The sequence below is a fragment of the Nomia melanderi genome, chromosome 13 (genome assembly GCF_051020985.1).
Source record: "Nomia melanderi isolate GNS246 chromosome 13, iyNomMela1, whole genome shotgun sequence".
Lineage (NCBI taxonomy): Eukaryota > Metazoa > Arthropoda > Insecta > Hymenoptera > Halictidae > Nomia > Nomia melanderi.
Genome location: NC_135011.1, coordinates 5,972,953 through 5,989,891, shown reverse-complemented (window position 1 = coordinate 5,989,891; position 16,939 = coordinate 5,972,953). Strand labels below are relative to the sequence as shown.

General features: G+C 38.0%; 1 protein-coding gene across 2 annotated transcripts in view; it reads left to right on the top strand.

Annotated features, from left to right (window-relative positions):
- The first annotated feature begins 2,045 nt into the window (after nucleotides 1-2,045).
- LOC116423987 (uncharacterized) overlaps nucleotides 2,046-16,939 on the top strand; it is a 180,833-nt gene continuing 165,939 nt past the window's right edge. For both annotated transcript variants that reach the window (XR_004234365.2, XM_031969836.2), the window contains exon 1: nucleotides 2,046-2,814. Coding sequence is in view for 1 of the 2 variants with exons in the window: in XM_031969836.2 (XP_031825696.1) it covers nucleotides 2,754-2,814 (61 nt within the window). In the remaining variant the exon portion in view is untranslated. The remainder of the gene's footprint in view (nucleotides 2,815-16,939) is intronic.

Genomic DNA, 16,939 nt, shown 5'->3' with positions numbered 1-16,939 from the left:
CGACACATGAAACTCTGAAGTTTTTCGTGGCAGTCGACGCGTTAAAGGATTGAAATCCACGCAAAATGGAAGGTGGGTACGTACAATGCATCAAAACGGTTCGCCTATCGCGTCACTGCGTATCATCCGGCCTTGGACGGTTAATAATGCCGATAACAAAGGGCAAAGACAGGTGGGAAAAAGGCCGAACGCTATTCGACCTCGCCCTTCCGCGGGGGGTGAGTAAATCACTCCGTTCGATCTGTGTTTCTTCGTCGAGGGCAGGAACGCGTTTAATTTCCCCGCGTCGCATAGTGCGGCCGAACGGCCGTTTTCTGAACGAAACTCAATAACTTCAAAAGTAAGAGTGATACAAATAAATGTTTTAGACGAAAGTTGTAGGATATAGAGCTAGACACATGGTGGTTATATATCTGTTCACATTATGAGGATATTATGAAGCTTCTTCAGTGTCAATGGGTATTCTGCGTTTCGATTCCAACGATGTATAAATAGAGAAACCGAATTTATTAGCAAAAAATCGTTACTTTTCAAACGAAAATCATTTTATATAGCAAGGACTACTTAGCGACACATTGGTAACCTTCAATATTCGTTATGCGAATAGTCGAATTTGTGGCTTCTGTCCAAAGAGCGACCATACGGCTGTTTTCTGGACAAAACTCAAAAAGTATGAGTGATACAAACAAATGCTTCGGACAAAAATTGTAAGGTATATAGCTAGACGTATGGTGGTTATATATTTTTCAGATTACGAGAGCACTATAAAGTTCCTTAAATGACAATAGATGTTCTGCGCTTCAATACCAACGTTATATGAATGCAGAAACGAAATTTATTCGCACAGAATTTTGACTTTCCCAATGAACATCATTTTGTATAGTAGAGACTATTTAGCGACACATTGGTAACCTTCAATATTCGTTATGCGAATAGTCGAATTTGTGGGTTTTGTCCACAGGCGACCACACGCGGCATCCCCGTAGGTATCCACCGTTTACATATCGAGTTGCATCTACGTTATTGCAGTATGCAGCCGCGCGGCAGTTATCGGCCTCCGTGTACTCGCTGTGTCTGCCTATGTATTATACGCAGGCAACATTGTGCGGTATCCATCATGAGATTTCCTGCAGGTGAAAGCTATCAAAGATTTCTGCGTTCGACACTGGGTTTCCCGGGTTTAACCCCTTCGGCCACTGATGACGCCTAAAGGCGCTTTAAAAATATGGTTCCGGCGCGGAGGAAAGCGGAATGAAACGGAAAGGTCAGGTGAAACGGAACAGAAATGTTTCTTTGATAGATACAGATCTTGCATCGAGTTCATACCGCATGAAATGGTTCTAATAAGTCCTCTATGTGATTTAACATCGATCGTAGAGCAGTGCACGAGTTATTTTTCGATTGAAAGTATTAGAAGGATGTTGAGTGAAGAAGTTTTGATGTTACATAGACGTTTGAACCAATTTTCTTTACTTTCCGATTAAAACATTGAACGAGATGACTACAAAATGGATTCCAATTCCATAAACATTCATCTCTCCCAACGAAAATGAGTTTACTCACAAATCGCCTAAATATTCGTTAAGTACCATTTTTTCATGTATTTGACTTTATTTACATTCCCCATAGTTCAAAGGCATTAAAATTTGTCGATCGGTATACATGTACTCGTTAATTCCTCCATGTGTTAACCACCGAATTTAAAATTCTGTGTTTCTCTTACTCTTTTTCTTTTGTATTTGTTTCCACTAAAAAGAATTTACCATCTAACTTGTTCACCTCCATTTTGCACTCAGCGTCTTGCCTGGTTACGATTACGTTTCGTTAAAAAAAATTGCATTTCCCTTTCGGCGAGCTTCCCAAGTCAGGTGTCCCACATTAGTAGTACGCCATTTCCCTATAAACCAAGTCTAGATGAAACTCGAACAGTAAGTCAGCTATTCCTCGGTGGCCACGGGTGCAGCCACGCCGAAATTCGTAGGCGTGGGCACGCATACAAGAGGAGAGCCGACGCGACGGGCCGTCCCCGCACACAGGTGAAGATGATAAGCGCGTGCGGCGACGCGGATGGCGCGGCGCGGCGCGGCTCGGATCGGCGCGGCCTAGGCGCGTCGCGTCGCGTCGCCACTGCTGCAGCGTAACGTAGAAACTCAGTCCGACGGCGGCGCCGCACCAGACGTACGTATCAGGACGCGCCTTTACGTGGTCCACCGATCAAACGTCCGATTCCGTTCGATTCCCTTGTGCGTCGTCGAGCGAGAAAACTGAAAGAAAGTACGTTCAAACGGCAAGACAACAAGGAAGAGACTACACCGAATCACCCCGAGGAAGACGACAACGAGATTTTAACAAGGAAACAGGAAGATCGAGGCGTACGATTGAAAATCCAAAGCGAGGACTCGGTTTTGGAGATTGTTCCACTTGTTCGGAGGAAAGCGTGAAGAAGTTACCGATCCGAAGTTCCCGTGATCGCTGTCGTGATCACTGTTTACCAAGTTACTCGGAGGATTTTCCGCGAGCATTTCGAAAGAGGTTGCGAGACACCAAGAGAGAGAGAGAGGCAGAGAGAAAGAGTTGATCTTGGGGAACGAAAGGGGCGACAGTCGGTGCACCGAGTGCCTTTTACCTTTACTGTTTTCGTTCCGCGGGACAGGACACGTTTGGTACCGCCCCTCTGGGCGGCTCCTGACCCCAAGGATCCTCGGCCCGAACTGACGGACTTCTCTTCACGCGACCCCGCGACCGGTACCAGGATGCTTTCGTCCTCGAGAGCTTTCCCGCCGCTTCTCTTCGTGGCGCTCTTCGCCTGCATCGGTGAGTCCTCGTCGCCGTTTACCACTGTTCTTGGTACCCTGGGCATTTTCAGGGGTAGCGGGCTGAGCGTGCCTGTCAGGCACAATCAGTGTGCCGCGGTTTGGATCGAGGATGTCTGTCGGGCATCGTCGATGTCAAGTTTTCTGTTCTGCAGTTTTATTCCGATTTTTTACTGAGACGTCTTGCTTTACGTTTTACTTTACTGTTAGTGACGTTACTCATGTTCTATTCTAATGTTCTGTTACGAAGTCCTATTTGAATTTTCTATTTCAAAGTTCTATTCGAATTTCTATTTCAAAGTCCTATTTGAATTTTCTATTTCAAAGTTCTATTCGAATTTTCTATTTCAAAGTTCTATTCGAATTTTCTATTCTAAAATTCGATTTGAATTTTCTATTCCATATTTCTATTTCAAAGGTTCATTCCAAAGTTCTATTCGAAAGTTCTACTCCAATTTCTTATTCCTCGTCGCATATAACCCCTTCGCTGTTATGATTCCCGAACAAAGTTGCTATTTAGCAGGCGAAAATGAGAAGAAAGATTCATATAAGTCTATAACTTTGTTTCTAAATTATAATTGATTTTACGTTCTACCAAGTGTGCGTCAGTTGTCATTGAAGTTGTTTGAACTGAACGCCGTCGGTACAAATCTTCTCGAAATCATTTTTCTATGAACCTTCTCGCCTCTTCGATATTCAAAAGTAGTATTAAGTTACAGTATAATACTACCAATTAGTGCTAATGTAATAGTTCGTACCAAAGCTTGAAACGGTCATATAGTGAATACTATGTTAACACTTACAAAACGTTAAAAAGATTTATTTTGTTACCGTGTACTAAATGCTCCACAGAAATGATATCCAAACACCATCAAACTTTCCAAGTATAAGATTCGCGAAACCATAAAGAAAAATATTTCCTCTGGACCTGCAATTGAAAATATCCTTGGATTTAGTATCCTCTTCGATATTCGAATAAATTTTGATTGTGACGGAACAAGTGAAACTTCGAAAATGCAGAGTGTCGCTAGGCAGGACTCTTGAGTGTTAAATGTCAGAGCTTTGGGGATGTTCCTGGATTGATTCTTCTTGAATCCTGACTTCCTATCGAATCCGACTAGTATAGTGACTCTATAAAACGCGTTACAAGGTAGGGCACCGGTGTGTCAGATGTCAATGCGGAAAGCTGACCTGGATTGATCTTCTTTGATTCCTGGGAGTTACATTAGGAAACTGTGGATAACAGTTGACGTAGGTAGAAGTCGAAAATTAAAGTGAAAAATTCAGATCAATGTCGAACACTGCTTTCTATACGCAGTGATCTATATTATTCGTCAGTAGTCGACAATTGGTTCGGTGATTTGTGTTTATAGCAAAGATTCTGATTCGAAACGCAATAAAATTCACTTTAACTTTCTGTTTTGTTGAATGTATACATTGAAATACTTTCTGAGAAGATATATTTGACGTCAACTTTTGGAAATTCGTTGTCGAAACGATTTCTATAGATTTCTTAGAGTATCTTAAGTGATCCTTGGAAAATTGACTTGTATCATCGCAGATAAGAGAATTCAGGAAAAATTCTTGACAGAAAGAATATAGTTAATGTTTCAGTATTTGTTCAAATAACATTCTTACAAATTCAAGTTCACTAAAGGATTACGATTCAGCTGAATTACAATTTTTTCACTGAAACGATCGTTTATTTTGCACTATTAATAGTTGATACAAGATTTAGAATACATCATCCTTATCGTATGATTTAGATTAATTTATTCTGACCTATTCGTCAGTGGAGAAAAGAGACAATCCAGATTTGTCACCGAATCTTTGACATTTCACCCTGGAGACCGTTACCCTTTGACATTTTTAGAAATCACCATGTTTGATCCATGAAGAATAATTTAGAAGGATGCTTTGTAGAATCGAGATGCCGATTCCTCGGTACCGCGATACTCTTTGTTGGTCGCTGGACCGAAATCTCAAGCGAGTTTCTGTTCACATTTCTGCTAGAATCTATATTCCCCTATCCTACGAGATTGCCGATTATCGAATCTTCTATCGACTCTTAAATCTACCCAAAAAACTCTAATCTATCTATTATAAACCTATTCAAAAGATTACAATGTAATCAGTTCAAATTATTTATAATACAACTGCACTAACTTACAAATTCAAAAGCTACTTTATTTTCTATTTATATGAAACATCTCTTCTATCCACACATTCAAAACTCATTTAATAATAAGCAATTAAGTTTTTAATTCCCATAAAGATCATTGATCACCTACGTTCCTGAATTGTTAGCAAACAATTATAATAAACACGACCAGTTTCGATTAAACATCTTTAACACTATACAACCCTTCAAAATGACAAGTTACACTTTTCTTATTTCGCAATTATTCATATCTCAAAAGCGTTAATTATCCAAAACAATATAGAAAATGAATAGTTTCACTTGAATACTATAATGAACATATGCAGAAACCGAAGAAAATCGATTCTCACCAATAACCAACGGCGTAACCAATTATTTTATTCTCAGCGATCTTGTTTTAAATTATTTACTTATTCTTACTTCTCCTTTTCGTCCTTCTCCCACATCGGTACACTTCCTGAACACCCGGTACACCGCTCCGCACTTCGGAAACACATGGTGCATCGCGCGCTCCCTCCATCCCGCACGCCCCGCAGACGTCCTGCCTCCTTATCGTGAATTTTGTCGACGAGAAACTAAGACAGAAAAGTGATCCAGTGTACGTGTCAATTCTTAAACTAAATCTTGATTACCAGCGTTCCTCCGGTGCATTCTTTCCTTTCAGTGATTCACGATCGGAGTCGAGTGTTCTCCGCGTTTCCCCGCATTCACGGGAACTTTATTATATCCGTTCCCCGGGAACATTGAAAGAAACGAAAGAAAAACGAATTTCCCGGGGCCGATCTCGAACCGCTTGACGAGCGGCCGTTCGAGAAAGAGGTTTTTAATCGAGTATCGCGGCGCTTCCAATTAGCGCGATTCATTGTCCGTCGTTTTACTGGCCCGGGCGCGGCGAATCCTTGCAGAACGCCGATGTTTGACTGGCGAATGCCCCGAGGGATCGGTTTACGAGCCATTCGAAGTCACTGCTTCGCGTAAAACCTTAACACCAACCGTACCGAGGAACCGGTGAAATGATCGGATTTAAAATTCTAGGTTTCTTCTTTCGTACGTGTAATTTTAATATCAATTCTTATATTGTCCCCGTTACTCAGTTTTTCAATTCTTGCGTTTTCTTTTGTTTCTGTTTTCACTACGAAATATTTATCATATGACTTGTTCATCTTTATTTTACAGCCAGTTGTTTGACTAGTTACAGGAAAAGTGCCGGTATCGTTAGTGTTAAGAGATGATGGGCAAACTTTAGGAATTGTTTCTGTTAACGCGTTGACTGCCACGGTGGTCATCGGTGAGTAGAGCTTCCAAACTGGTTAAATGCAATGACAATAAGAAAACTGATGTTGGATAAGAATATTTAGTAACACGGATAGGGTGATAGTGTAATACGAGTACTGATACAAAGTAATTAATAATTATTTCTAACATTATTTGCGTTTGTTATGAGGAATATTGTTATACAACACGTTCGAAGTTCTCGTGCAGTCAACGTGTTAGTAACTGTTAAGTGAAAAATGATTTTTTCTGGGCGTATAACCACTGCTTTATATTTATATCTTTTCCAAGCCGAAATTTCAAAATGGCGTAGATACTCGAGAGCTTCGGAACTCTTTCTCATAAAACATTCATTCTTGGTCGATTAAAAATAACTGAAACATCCGAAGACGAAAATTTTTGTAGGCTTATAAACAGAAATATATTATTTAAAATGTAGCAAAAGGATTTTTCGAAATTTTCATTATTACAGAAATGGTAAACATTTGAAGCCCAGAAACCTGTTCTTATTCTAAAAAATTAGCTTCGAATGTTTATAAAAAATTAAGTAATCAAGATATCGAGAAATCCGTTGGTGACATTTTAAATAATATATTTCTGTTTGTAAATTTATAAAAACGTCTTCGGATTGTTTTCAATCGAGTCGACCGATAACGGACGTTTTACGAAAAGGGGTTTCGAAGATAGCGAATAACTGCGCCATTTTGTAAAATGTTGGCGTAGAAAAAATATCTATATAAAGCAAAAGGTAACGGTTACACAGCCAGAAGAAATCAGAAGCTTCCCCTTAAGAGTTATTAACAGAAAAATTCCTGAAGTTAATTATATTTAGGATGTCTCTAGGCGGTGTTCACCCTTAATGGAACAAACATCGGTGCCCCTGTTACACGGATTTTTCCGCCTCGAACGCGAACGGGCAGCCGCTTCCCGTTTTCTCACGGTTCGACTGGCATCCGGAGAAATCGAATTAATTAGGATTGGTCTCGGCTGAGATTGGGGTCGAAGTTACGCGATACCTTCGACGAGCGAAAATAAGAAAATGTGCTCGTTAAGAGGTTCCAAAGAAATACTGGTTTTTCTTTAATTTGATGGAGGGTGGACTGGAAATAAGATTATCAACGTGTTTTTCTTTTCATTGTACGGGAAAAAGGTTTATTGTTATTTATTAGATTTTATAAAATTTCATTTTTAAAGCGTTTGTGTTTGCATTGTGTTTTTGTGGTTTTTGCTGGGAGGTTTGTTGGAAGTTTGAAGGGTGGAATATTGATTTATAAAGTTGTGTGGTTATGTATATTATTATTAATAGTATTATTATATGTCGACTTCATTTGTTGTTTAATAGTAATATATATAACAACGAATAATAACAAACGAAGTCGGTTTACATGGCTAACGTAGAAACTAAGGTACATTTAAATATAAACACTTCGCTGAATTTCAATTCTCCAAGTAGTTAAGCAAATTATTATGAAAATGAAACTAATATTAACTTTGATAATATTAAAGATCGCCTGGCAGTGTTAAAACATTGCAGCACGAGTTAATTATCTCTCCGAGTTTCAGCTTAACAATACAACCGAGCAGTCAAATAGACATTTCCAAATTTGTCTATAGGAACTCTAAGAATACTGTTATCTTTTTAATAATTGAGAAAAAAAAACAATCCGACCCGGGCCAATTTGACCCATTTGATAGTTCCAGTGTTAAATTACAATGCAGAGTTGAAAAGATAAAATTCGAACTTCCATTGAGAACGCATTACAAAATCTCTGCATCGGAATAACGAAATTCACTGTCAGACTCCGTTGTCCACCGGTCGGACGAGAAATATTTGATAGTTAATAGTTCGCCTCTATTCGGCCGAACAACGGCTAAACAGAAGTTACTTCTCCGAATATGTGTTCCGGCCAGAATTTCAATTTAACCGTGTATTCGCGAGTTTCATTTCTGCGGCCCACGATCGTGTGTACATTCTCGTCTCTTGCGGCAGAAGTAAGAAAATCAGGAAGTAGGACGCTAACACCGCGAAGAATAAGAAAAGTAGAAGTAGGGCAGTGATGGGAGGCGGGCGGGGCAGAAGATCGCGATAATGTAATAACTACAGGAAGTTTATGGAAATTCGCGTTCGCGCCGAACGATACAAAAAACTGGGAATTAAACGGAAATTTATTTCTTCCGTTAGAAGTTTCACTCTGTTAAAGATGGTACATAAGCTCTTAACTCCTTATCTTATGGCACGGCGCGAGCGTATATCGCGATCCAGGCTTTTATTATTTCCTGTTATACACAGTGTTGATTGCTGATACGAGAAATTGAATCGTGTGAATTTCATATGAATTTTAAGGGGAAAAAGGATTAACCCTTTACGCTCTATAGACTCTTTATTATTTCCTGTTATACACAGTGTTGATTGTTGATACGAGAAATTGAATCGTATCAATTTTATTTGAATTTTGAATGGAAAGAACCCTTTGCACTGTGTAGGCTTCGTTACAGAACTACTTATAGAGTTAAATATATTAACAAAGTTGAAGAAACTACAGTAAGATTATTGTATTTGTTATGTATGAACATTTTGTCTGAGAAAATGAAGGATCTTGGAAATTTTATAACATTTTTTTCATGTCCACTAGGGATATTATAAAAATAATTACGATATGATATTGTTTCTAAGTTCGCGAATAGAAATTATTGTAGATTTCATGAGTTGCCTTTAAATCGTTTGTGTATTGAATAACAAATGATAATTATATAATTATTGTTTAATTGTTAAGAGGTTAACACATTGAGTCGAATCTTCTTCCAGTCATTTATTTCTATGGTAATATATTTAGTATACTGAAATCCATTAGAATTTGCAAACCACATATATAATAATACATGACAGAAACTTATAAAAATAATTGTCGTATATATAATATAATAAAGTTTCATCTGTCAGTTTTTATTTTATTAAATAAATTATTTTAATTTTGTGAGATTTTCATGAATGTAAACATGGGAATCATTAAACTACAACAAAATTTCCTGTCGCACGTGTTATAATTTTGAAAGTGTTAAACAAGGGAATCTGCTCCGAAAATCTTATCCGTTGTCAATTACCGCGAGATAAACGTTAAACGTCGTTGAGACGATCTGCGAAACAATCGACTTTCGTCTCTCCATAATGAATAGAATTATTTCCACGCTAAAGTTCGCGATCTAATCGAATGAGTCTCGAGTTGGGCGGTTATAACCGAATTTTCGGCTGTCCCGTGCATCTAGTGACGGGGGCTGGAACGTGAGAAAGGGGTGGGAATTGCATGGTCGACTGTGCCTGCGCCGTAGAAACAGTGTTTTTGTTCGTTAATAGAATTTAGAAAACAGAAACTCATTTCCTCTTGGATACGTACAATATTTAAACCGTATACACGAGATATTACACGAAATCTGTAATAGTATGTATTTATTTTATAAAAAGAATGTCAGCAATAGATGCATTTTGTAAATTATTTCAAACTAATATTATAAACATTGAATGTTCACGATGTAACACTTAACGAATTTTTTCCTTATTTAAAATACTTGGGACATTCCATAAATTTTTTCAATGCTTCTAGAGTATATTATGATTTATGGCTACTATATTGGTTTTCATGGTATTTTGTGAAACCATTATATTATCAAAAATTATAGTTCTGAAAGTGACGATATTGGGGTAGTTTCATCGAGATTTATAGAAAGTTCATAAAATGCTCCAGTCGTAATAGAGAAATAAGGAAATAGGGGAAACACATTTTCGCGTAAAGTAAGAGGTATGCACGCGCATTACAAGAAAAGAGCGAGCGAAAGTTATTAGATTCAGGATAGGGCACGCGAGCATCACGAATTCTCATCCCATAAAAGAAAGCAGGAATCAGTACCCTACAACCGTTACAGCATCTACATCACAATGGAACGTATACTTTGCTATTGTCCCACATATAAAGACACAGGAAGAAGATCGAAGACGCCTAACAACACCTTGTCACTATAAAATACGGTGTAAAAACGCCTTAAACATTTTAAAAGACACACGAAAACATGCAATTTTTATATTCATTTCTATCTCATTCGAAACGTCGAAAATATTCCACAGCTGAAGATCTTTCTTCTAAAAAACACTAGAAATACCAAAATTGGAGAAGTTTTTTCCTATCTTGTACTAAATAATTTCAGTACAAGTTTCCTTTTCGTAAGCCACTAATAATACTGACAATATTTCCAGATAACGTCACATAAAATAACAATACCGTACATTCAACATAACATTAATTAACTTTCCCCTTTCGTCTACAAAATTCAATGTTCGACACTAATTATCTTTTCTACGAAAACTCTCCAATTATTAATTATTGTATAAAGTCGTACTTTGAAGTGAATCAGAGTAAAAACGAAGGATGTAACTAATTTCTAATTAAATCTCAATCTGTTTTAATTAAGTGTAATACTTTGATCCGCGAGGAGTGAAATAAATGAATAAACGAATAGGAAAGAAGAGACGGTGTCTGGATTACAAAGGGTAAAGGAAAAAAGGCAGCGCCGAGGAATCGTTTTACGTCGAAAACGTAACGCGATATCTCGTAAACTGAAATTTAACGATCGTCGCCTCGTGTTAGCCACGGGGGCAAAAGTATTTACGATTTTCATTTTGGCTTTAGTACTGGCAAACCTTTCTGAACGACCGCTGCCCTTTTACTCTTCGACAGGATACAGAAATGAGGGATCCTTTTATCGCTCAGATCTATCTCGGCCGCGATAAAGAGACCGATTAGGAGATATTGCCCGGAAGGTGCTGAATTTCCACGGAAATCGAAAAATATTGGTCGAAGTTCTTGACACTGCAGTAGCTGTTTCAATTTTATGCACGTTTTTTTACGGCTCTCAAGTTGTTTTTGAATTTAAAATGGAATTTTCTTACGATTTCGTATATGTCGTAGTCATGGATCGCATATTAAACACATCATTACCATTCTCTTGTTCCCAATAATGAATATTTTATGGAATTGATCCTGTTAACCGGTAATTATCTGCAGAAGGTTATTTTATAATTGGTCCCCTGATTAATTTTGCAACGATTGTCCCTCGTTCGTTTCGTAGAAATGATTATCATGGCAATAATAATGTTTCATAGTTTGAGAGTTTAATCGCGGAAATTATGAAAAGAATTTATGTTGATGGAAGCATTATTCCTTGGACCTATTGCTTTTTATAATCCTCTTATCGCGATATTAATCAAATTTCAACTGTATTTTTAATTGCATTGCATTATGCAAATTTTTATTCTCTATTACACATATATAAGAAATAAAAAACTAATTACCACAGTGTATATCACTAATTTTGGGTTAGGTCTCAATTAGTACTTATTTAATATTATAACACCTTATTAATATTTCATTATTAATAGTAATAGTAATAGTAATAGTAATGATAATAATATTAATAGTAATAGTAATAGTAATAGTAATGATAACAATATTAATAGTAATAGTAATAGTAATGATAATAATATTAATAGTAATAGTTAATAGTATAGTAATAGTAATGATAATAATATTTTATTTTTCAAGGCCAGTTTCCAAATAATGCAAGACGATAAAATTGCTTATCTGATCATTTGCAACTGACAAGTAGTACAAAGTACCATTAGCTAGACGTAGGAGAAAAAAGAGTTAATTAAATGCAGCGTCTGGACACCAGACCAAAAAACTAGAACAGTCTCTACACTTTCCCGAAGTGAATGGTGAAATCAAGTGAAACTCTCTCGCGGAGAATAATGGGGTCCATTCATCGTTGTCTGCCACATTGTATCTTAAACAGTCTATCTCGCGTCGGCCAATCCTGATCCGCAGGATGGATCACGTTAAACGGCTCCGGTGGTCGGGATTAAGGGTTGAGGATGCGGTGTCTCCCCGGCCGAGTATATTGGTACACTTTAAGGGCGGAGTTTTCGTGGACGGGCTAAGTGTCCTAATTTCCAAAGCGGGATTATCGAGAAACCGATCCTTTAACACTTCCCAATAAAATAGTGTTCCGTGTAACCTGCAGTCAGCAGCGAAAGCATTCGAACAGCATGGTGAGAAATAAATTATCATTAAAACAATTGTACACCTTGCGTAAGGGATTTATGTTATTTGAATTTAATTCCATTGTTTCATTGTTCTATTGGTAGAGTAGAATTCTTGTTCGATTCACATTATTTGAATTTCATTTCTTTGTTTCTTTAGTCTATTGGAGGAGTAGAATTGTTGTTTCCATGTTTCTAAATGTTGGAGATCAGCAAATGTAATGAATAGTTATTTAAAATCGCAATTTTCAAAGTTACGTGTATCTAAAAGTTGAATATAGAAGCTGTAAAATAATTCAAATAATATGTGAACCCTTTCTGGTAATACGATAATATTTCAACCATTCTCATTTTTTATTGCCATTTCGTCTTAAAAATGGCAAAATCCCTTTTATTAACACTAAAACTGCGAGCAGTTGAATCGACTTCTTGAAATTCCTCTATAGAAGCTTCAAGAGTGCGTCTATGGAGACTAATTGATTTTCAATTCAATTCTCCTATTGATAAATCAATTTCATTAATAATTTCTCAGAGAAACATACATTATCTTTTTAACAATTGCATCTGGTAGCTTTGGTATTAAAACAGAGCAGATGCAATCGTCTCCAATAATAAAGCTGGAAAACGTTCAGAAGCAATTTTTAATTATATATTTCTTCTGTAATCCTTTCCGGTGTCTCGAAACCATACCAGCATCCTCTCCAACATCTGGATAGTGTACCTTAACCTCCTGGAGCTTGTTTCCGACACTTCATCCGACGTTTCGAAGCGTTCCCTCGCAGGCTTCCACGAGCCGGTCGTAGGTCACAAGAGTGAACCACCCTTCTCGCGCATTTCTCGAAGTCATTCATGCTACAGCGCAGCTGTAATTCGCGAACCCGTTCGCTGTTAAACACACCTGCAACCTCTCCTCGCCAGAACCAGCCCAGCCACTCGGTTCGTTTCGTGCTTTCGCAACTGGCCGACCGTCGAGTTTACGATGTTCGACACAAGAAGTTCGATCTATAGAGGGACTCCACACGTTCGACGATCGTATCATTCCTCCGTTCGAATTTTCCGATGGCACGATGAGAACCACTTGGTATATTGAAATGCATTCGAAGGTGTTTTCGGAATATTTCGCTTTTTACCGGAGAATATTTTGAGTTCGAGCGCTCTTTCGTGTGGAAAATGTGCTCTTCGTTCCTAGGGCTCGTGGCTTTTGGGTTGTCCCTTATTTTACGTTACTTTACAAGAGTGCATGAGACACTTTTGGAATATGGTAATGCGAGAATATAAAATATGTAAAATGCTGACACGTCGACTGATAAAGTTTCAGTGTTTTAGGTTTCAGTTATTCTTTTCTGGTTAAGATAGAAAAGGAATAATTAGTAATTATTTGGCATGCTGGTCTTGTGCTATTTTATTGTGCAGTTTTTTGTGGTATTCACATTCTTATTGGATATTATACATTTGAATTGTTTTCAAGTAATTTAGGAGTATGGGGGAGCTAGTAGAAAAGGTCAGAATTACGTCAGACATTACTAGTATATTCAAGTACAGAGTTCTACATTAATAGAGTGTAGCATACTGTTACTGATTAAATGATTATTAAAATAAACTGTTATTTTCAGGTTTAATAAATAATATAAATTAATTGTAAAATCAATGAACAATAATTTAAAATTTGTACTACGTTATAATGATAAAATCTTAAAAATAAAGATACAAATATCTTCATAACGACAAAACTATTTATTGATTAAATATTACAAATTCAACTCTTACATTTCTGTACACAGTTAAAACGTTTGACGAGAGGCAGTCGTTAAAAATTGAATTGCTATTGGTCACCATTTTCAGTGAACACATCTATTATTCTTTCAGCAAATATCGCGAGTTGAACGCGTTCGTACATCGCCGAACGTTGTTAATAAAATGTAAATTTGCTGACTGAGATATTACCAGTTAGACCGTATCAATTCTTGTCATGTTTGCTTGTGGGAATTTAATCTATTCCAGCGTATACGTGTTGCCAGCGGTGTGAGCCAATGTCTGTCGCGAGAACGGTAATTGAATACATCAACAGTGGACTAGGCGTTGGCAGTGGATCGGGTTCGTCAACACCCAGATTTTTCTAGCGGAATATATGTCAGCACCGCCTCGCTAATAGAATATATTACATTCACAGTAGGTCAAACGATGCGAGTTATCTATTTTACGAGGTATCGATTCTCTTAATACTTGGGCAACCGCCTAAAAAGAACTACAACCATAACCTCCTTCATTGACCTCGATTGAACTCATTCAACAGATTTGGTTGAAAATCCTATTGTACAAAATCAAGGAAGCTACTTACTGAATTGCAAGTATCTCTAGTTGAAGACTTACTAAATAACAAAATAAATGGCAATTCGTTGCTAAGGGATAAGTAGTGACTAAGTATTAAGACTGTCATATGTACAATTCAACTAAATTAGAGCTATAGTATAGATTCAAGCTAATTACAAGAAAAAGAATCACAATCCTCTATCTAGCGATACATACACCGAAGAAAATGAATTTTCTTTACTTTCGACCTTTCAATATAAACTTCTGAAAATAACAAAGAATTCTTATAAAATATATTAATAAACAACATTCCCTATTTATATTTCATCAGAAGCAACCATTATATATTTTCAACATCGTTCATCTAACACCTCGAGAGATCCTTTCTTTTCAAATATTTTCCAAATAACTCAACACCTGAATCTAATAAACATCACTCATCCAATCCCTCTAACATTCACAATTCAAACTACGCAAAGCCCTTTAACCCCTGCAATATCGTGTCAGACTCGTGGCAAAGATTTCAAATAGAATTCAACAAACATACATATTACTCAATTCGTTTCAGTGCAAATTACATATTATTCCTTTCTCATCGATTATTACACCTTCAAGCACACGCTGACATGGAAGACTGGAATTTTCTTTTCTTCTCGATAAATCATTAATAACAGTCAGATCGATCTCAGTGGAGAAAGAAATCATAAGATTAACAATACCTATCGCACACGCCAAAATTCCCACCCCAATGAGCAATCCAATTTCACTCCAGAGAAAATCAGCCTTCAACCCCTATCGACAAAAATTTCTTCATAACCACGGGGCACCCTACACATGTACGACATCGTGCCTCTTCATTAGTCTCCGGTATTAGGCTAGGCCAGAGTATCCACCTAGGGGGTGCGTGCTGGCAGCGATGACTGATCCATATTCATGCTGTTATTAGATGTACCAGGCGGAGTACGAGGGCAAGGGGGGAACGAGAAAAACGACGTCGAAGAGTGCCGCGGGAGGGGGAAGGGGGGCCGAGGGAAAAAGAGAGATGGGATACCTTTCATCGTGCCTCCATTACCTGATTGCCCGGCTGCGCGCGGAAAGGGAAACGCCGTGGCGTTAAAGCGTCGCATTGTGCAGGGGTCAGGCCGACAAAGATCTCCGGCCGAAGGAAGGGACCACTTTCGCCCGTATGACGCGCTCCTCCTTCAGAATCGCTCGAGAAGCGTCAGGATAAAGCTTCCTTCGGGCAAACGACTCTCGGATGTGCCCCACCGTTGCAGCCCTATCTGCACCCTCTCCATTTCCACGGGATACTTTTTTAACCTATGCTATCTCGGCTCTCGGCGCGGGGTCTTCGGGGTTTTACGGTCGTCCCGTGGTTTATGGTGGACCGTGCTCTGTAAGTTTCAGTATTAGCAGGGGAACGGGGACGGTTCTCGACAGGGTGATTCTCTGGTTTTGAGGTTAGGTCGGCTTCGCGATTGGAAGCAAGGGGGTGTGTTTTTGGGAAATGGGAACGTGTGGTTGTTGTGGACGCTCGGCGTGTGATGGATGGTAATAGGATCGGTTGGAGATACAATATGGATATTGGCGTTCGGTTTGAGATTTTTGTTATTGGAGATTTGGATTCTTGAATGTTTAGTGAGAAGTTGAGTTTACTGGAATTGTGATTTAGGAAGACTTTGGGTTCAGGAGAATCGATTTAGTGAATATTAGAATTTACGAGAATTGTGATTTCCTGAGCGGTGGAATTTAGGAAAATTGTAATTTAGGAAACAGTGGAATTTACGAAAGTTATAAATTAGTAAGCAGTAGAATGTACGAAAATTATAACTTAGTAAAAATTGTAATTAAAATCATAATTGTAATTTAGTAAAAATTACAATCTACAACAATTGTAGCCCACTAAAAGCCACAACTTCCCTAGAAACTAAATTTGAAATCAATCATCAATACCATTACATTTCAAACTTGAAGAAAACTGGAATTCCAGACTGAAGACAGCAATCCAATAATATAAACATCCACTGCTATTTACAAAATCAATTCACCTCTGATCAACCTAATACCCGCCACAAAAACTAAAATCCGCAACAATCCCCTACACTCCTGCACTCCCTCCCACCTACATCTCAATTCCACTAAAAAATCCTTTACTTGCTCTTCGACAAACACAAAGGGAAGATACCCGGTAACCGAATTCACGAGTCACTGTGCCTGTTAAAAAAAATCAAAGCTCAGAGAACCGTGCATTCGTCTCTCCCCGAAAAGAAAAAAAAAACTCGTTCAGTCGTGTCC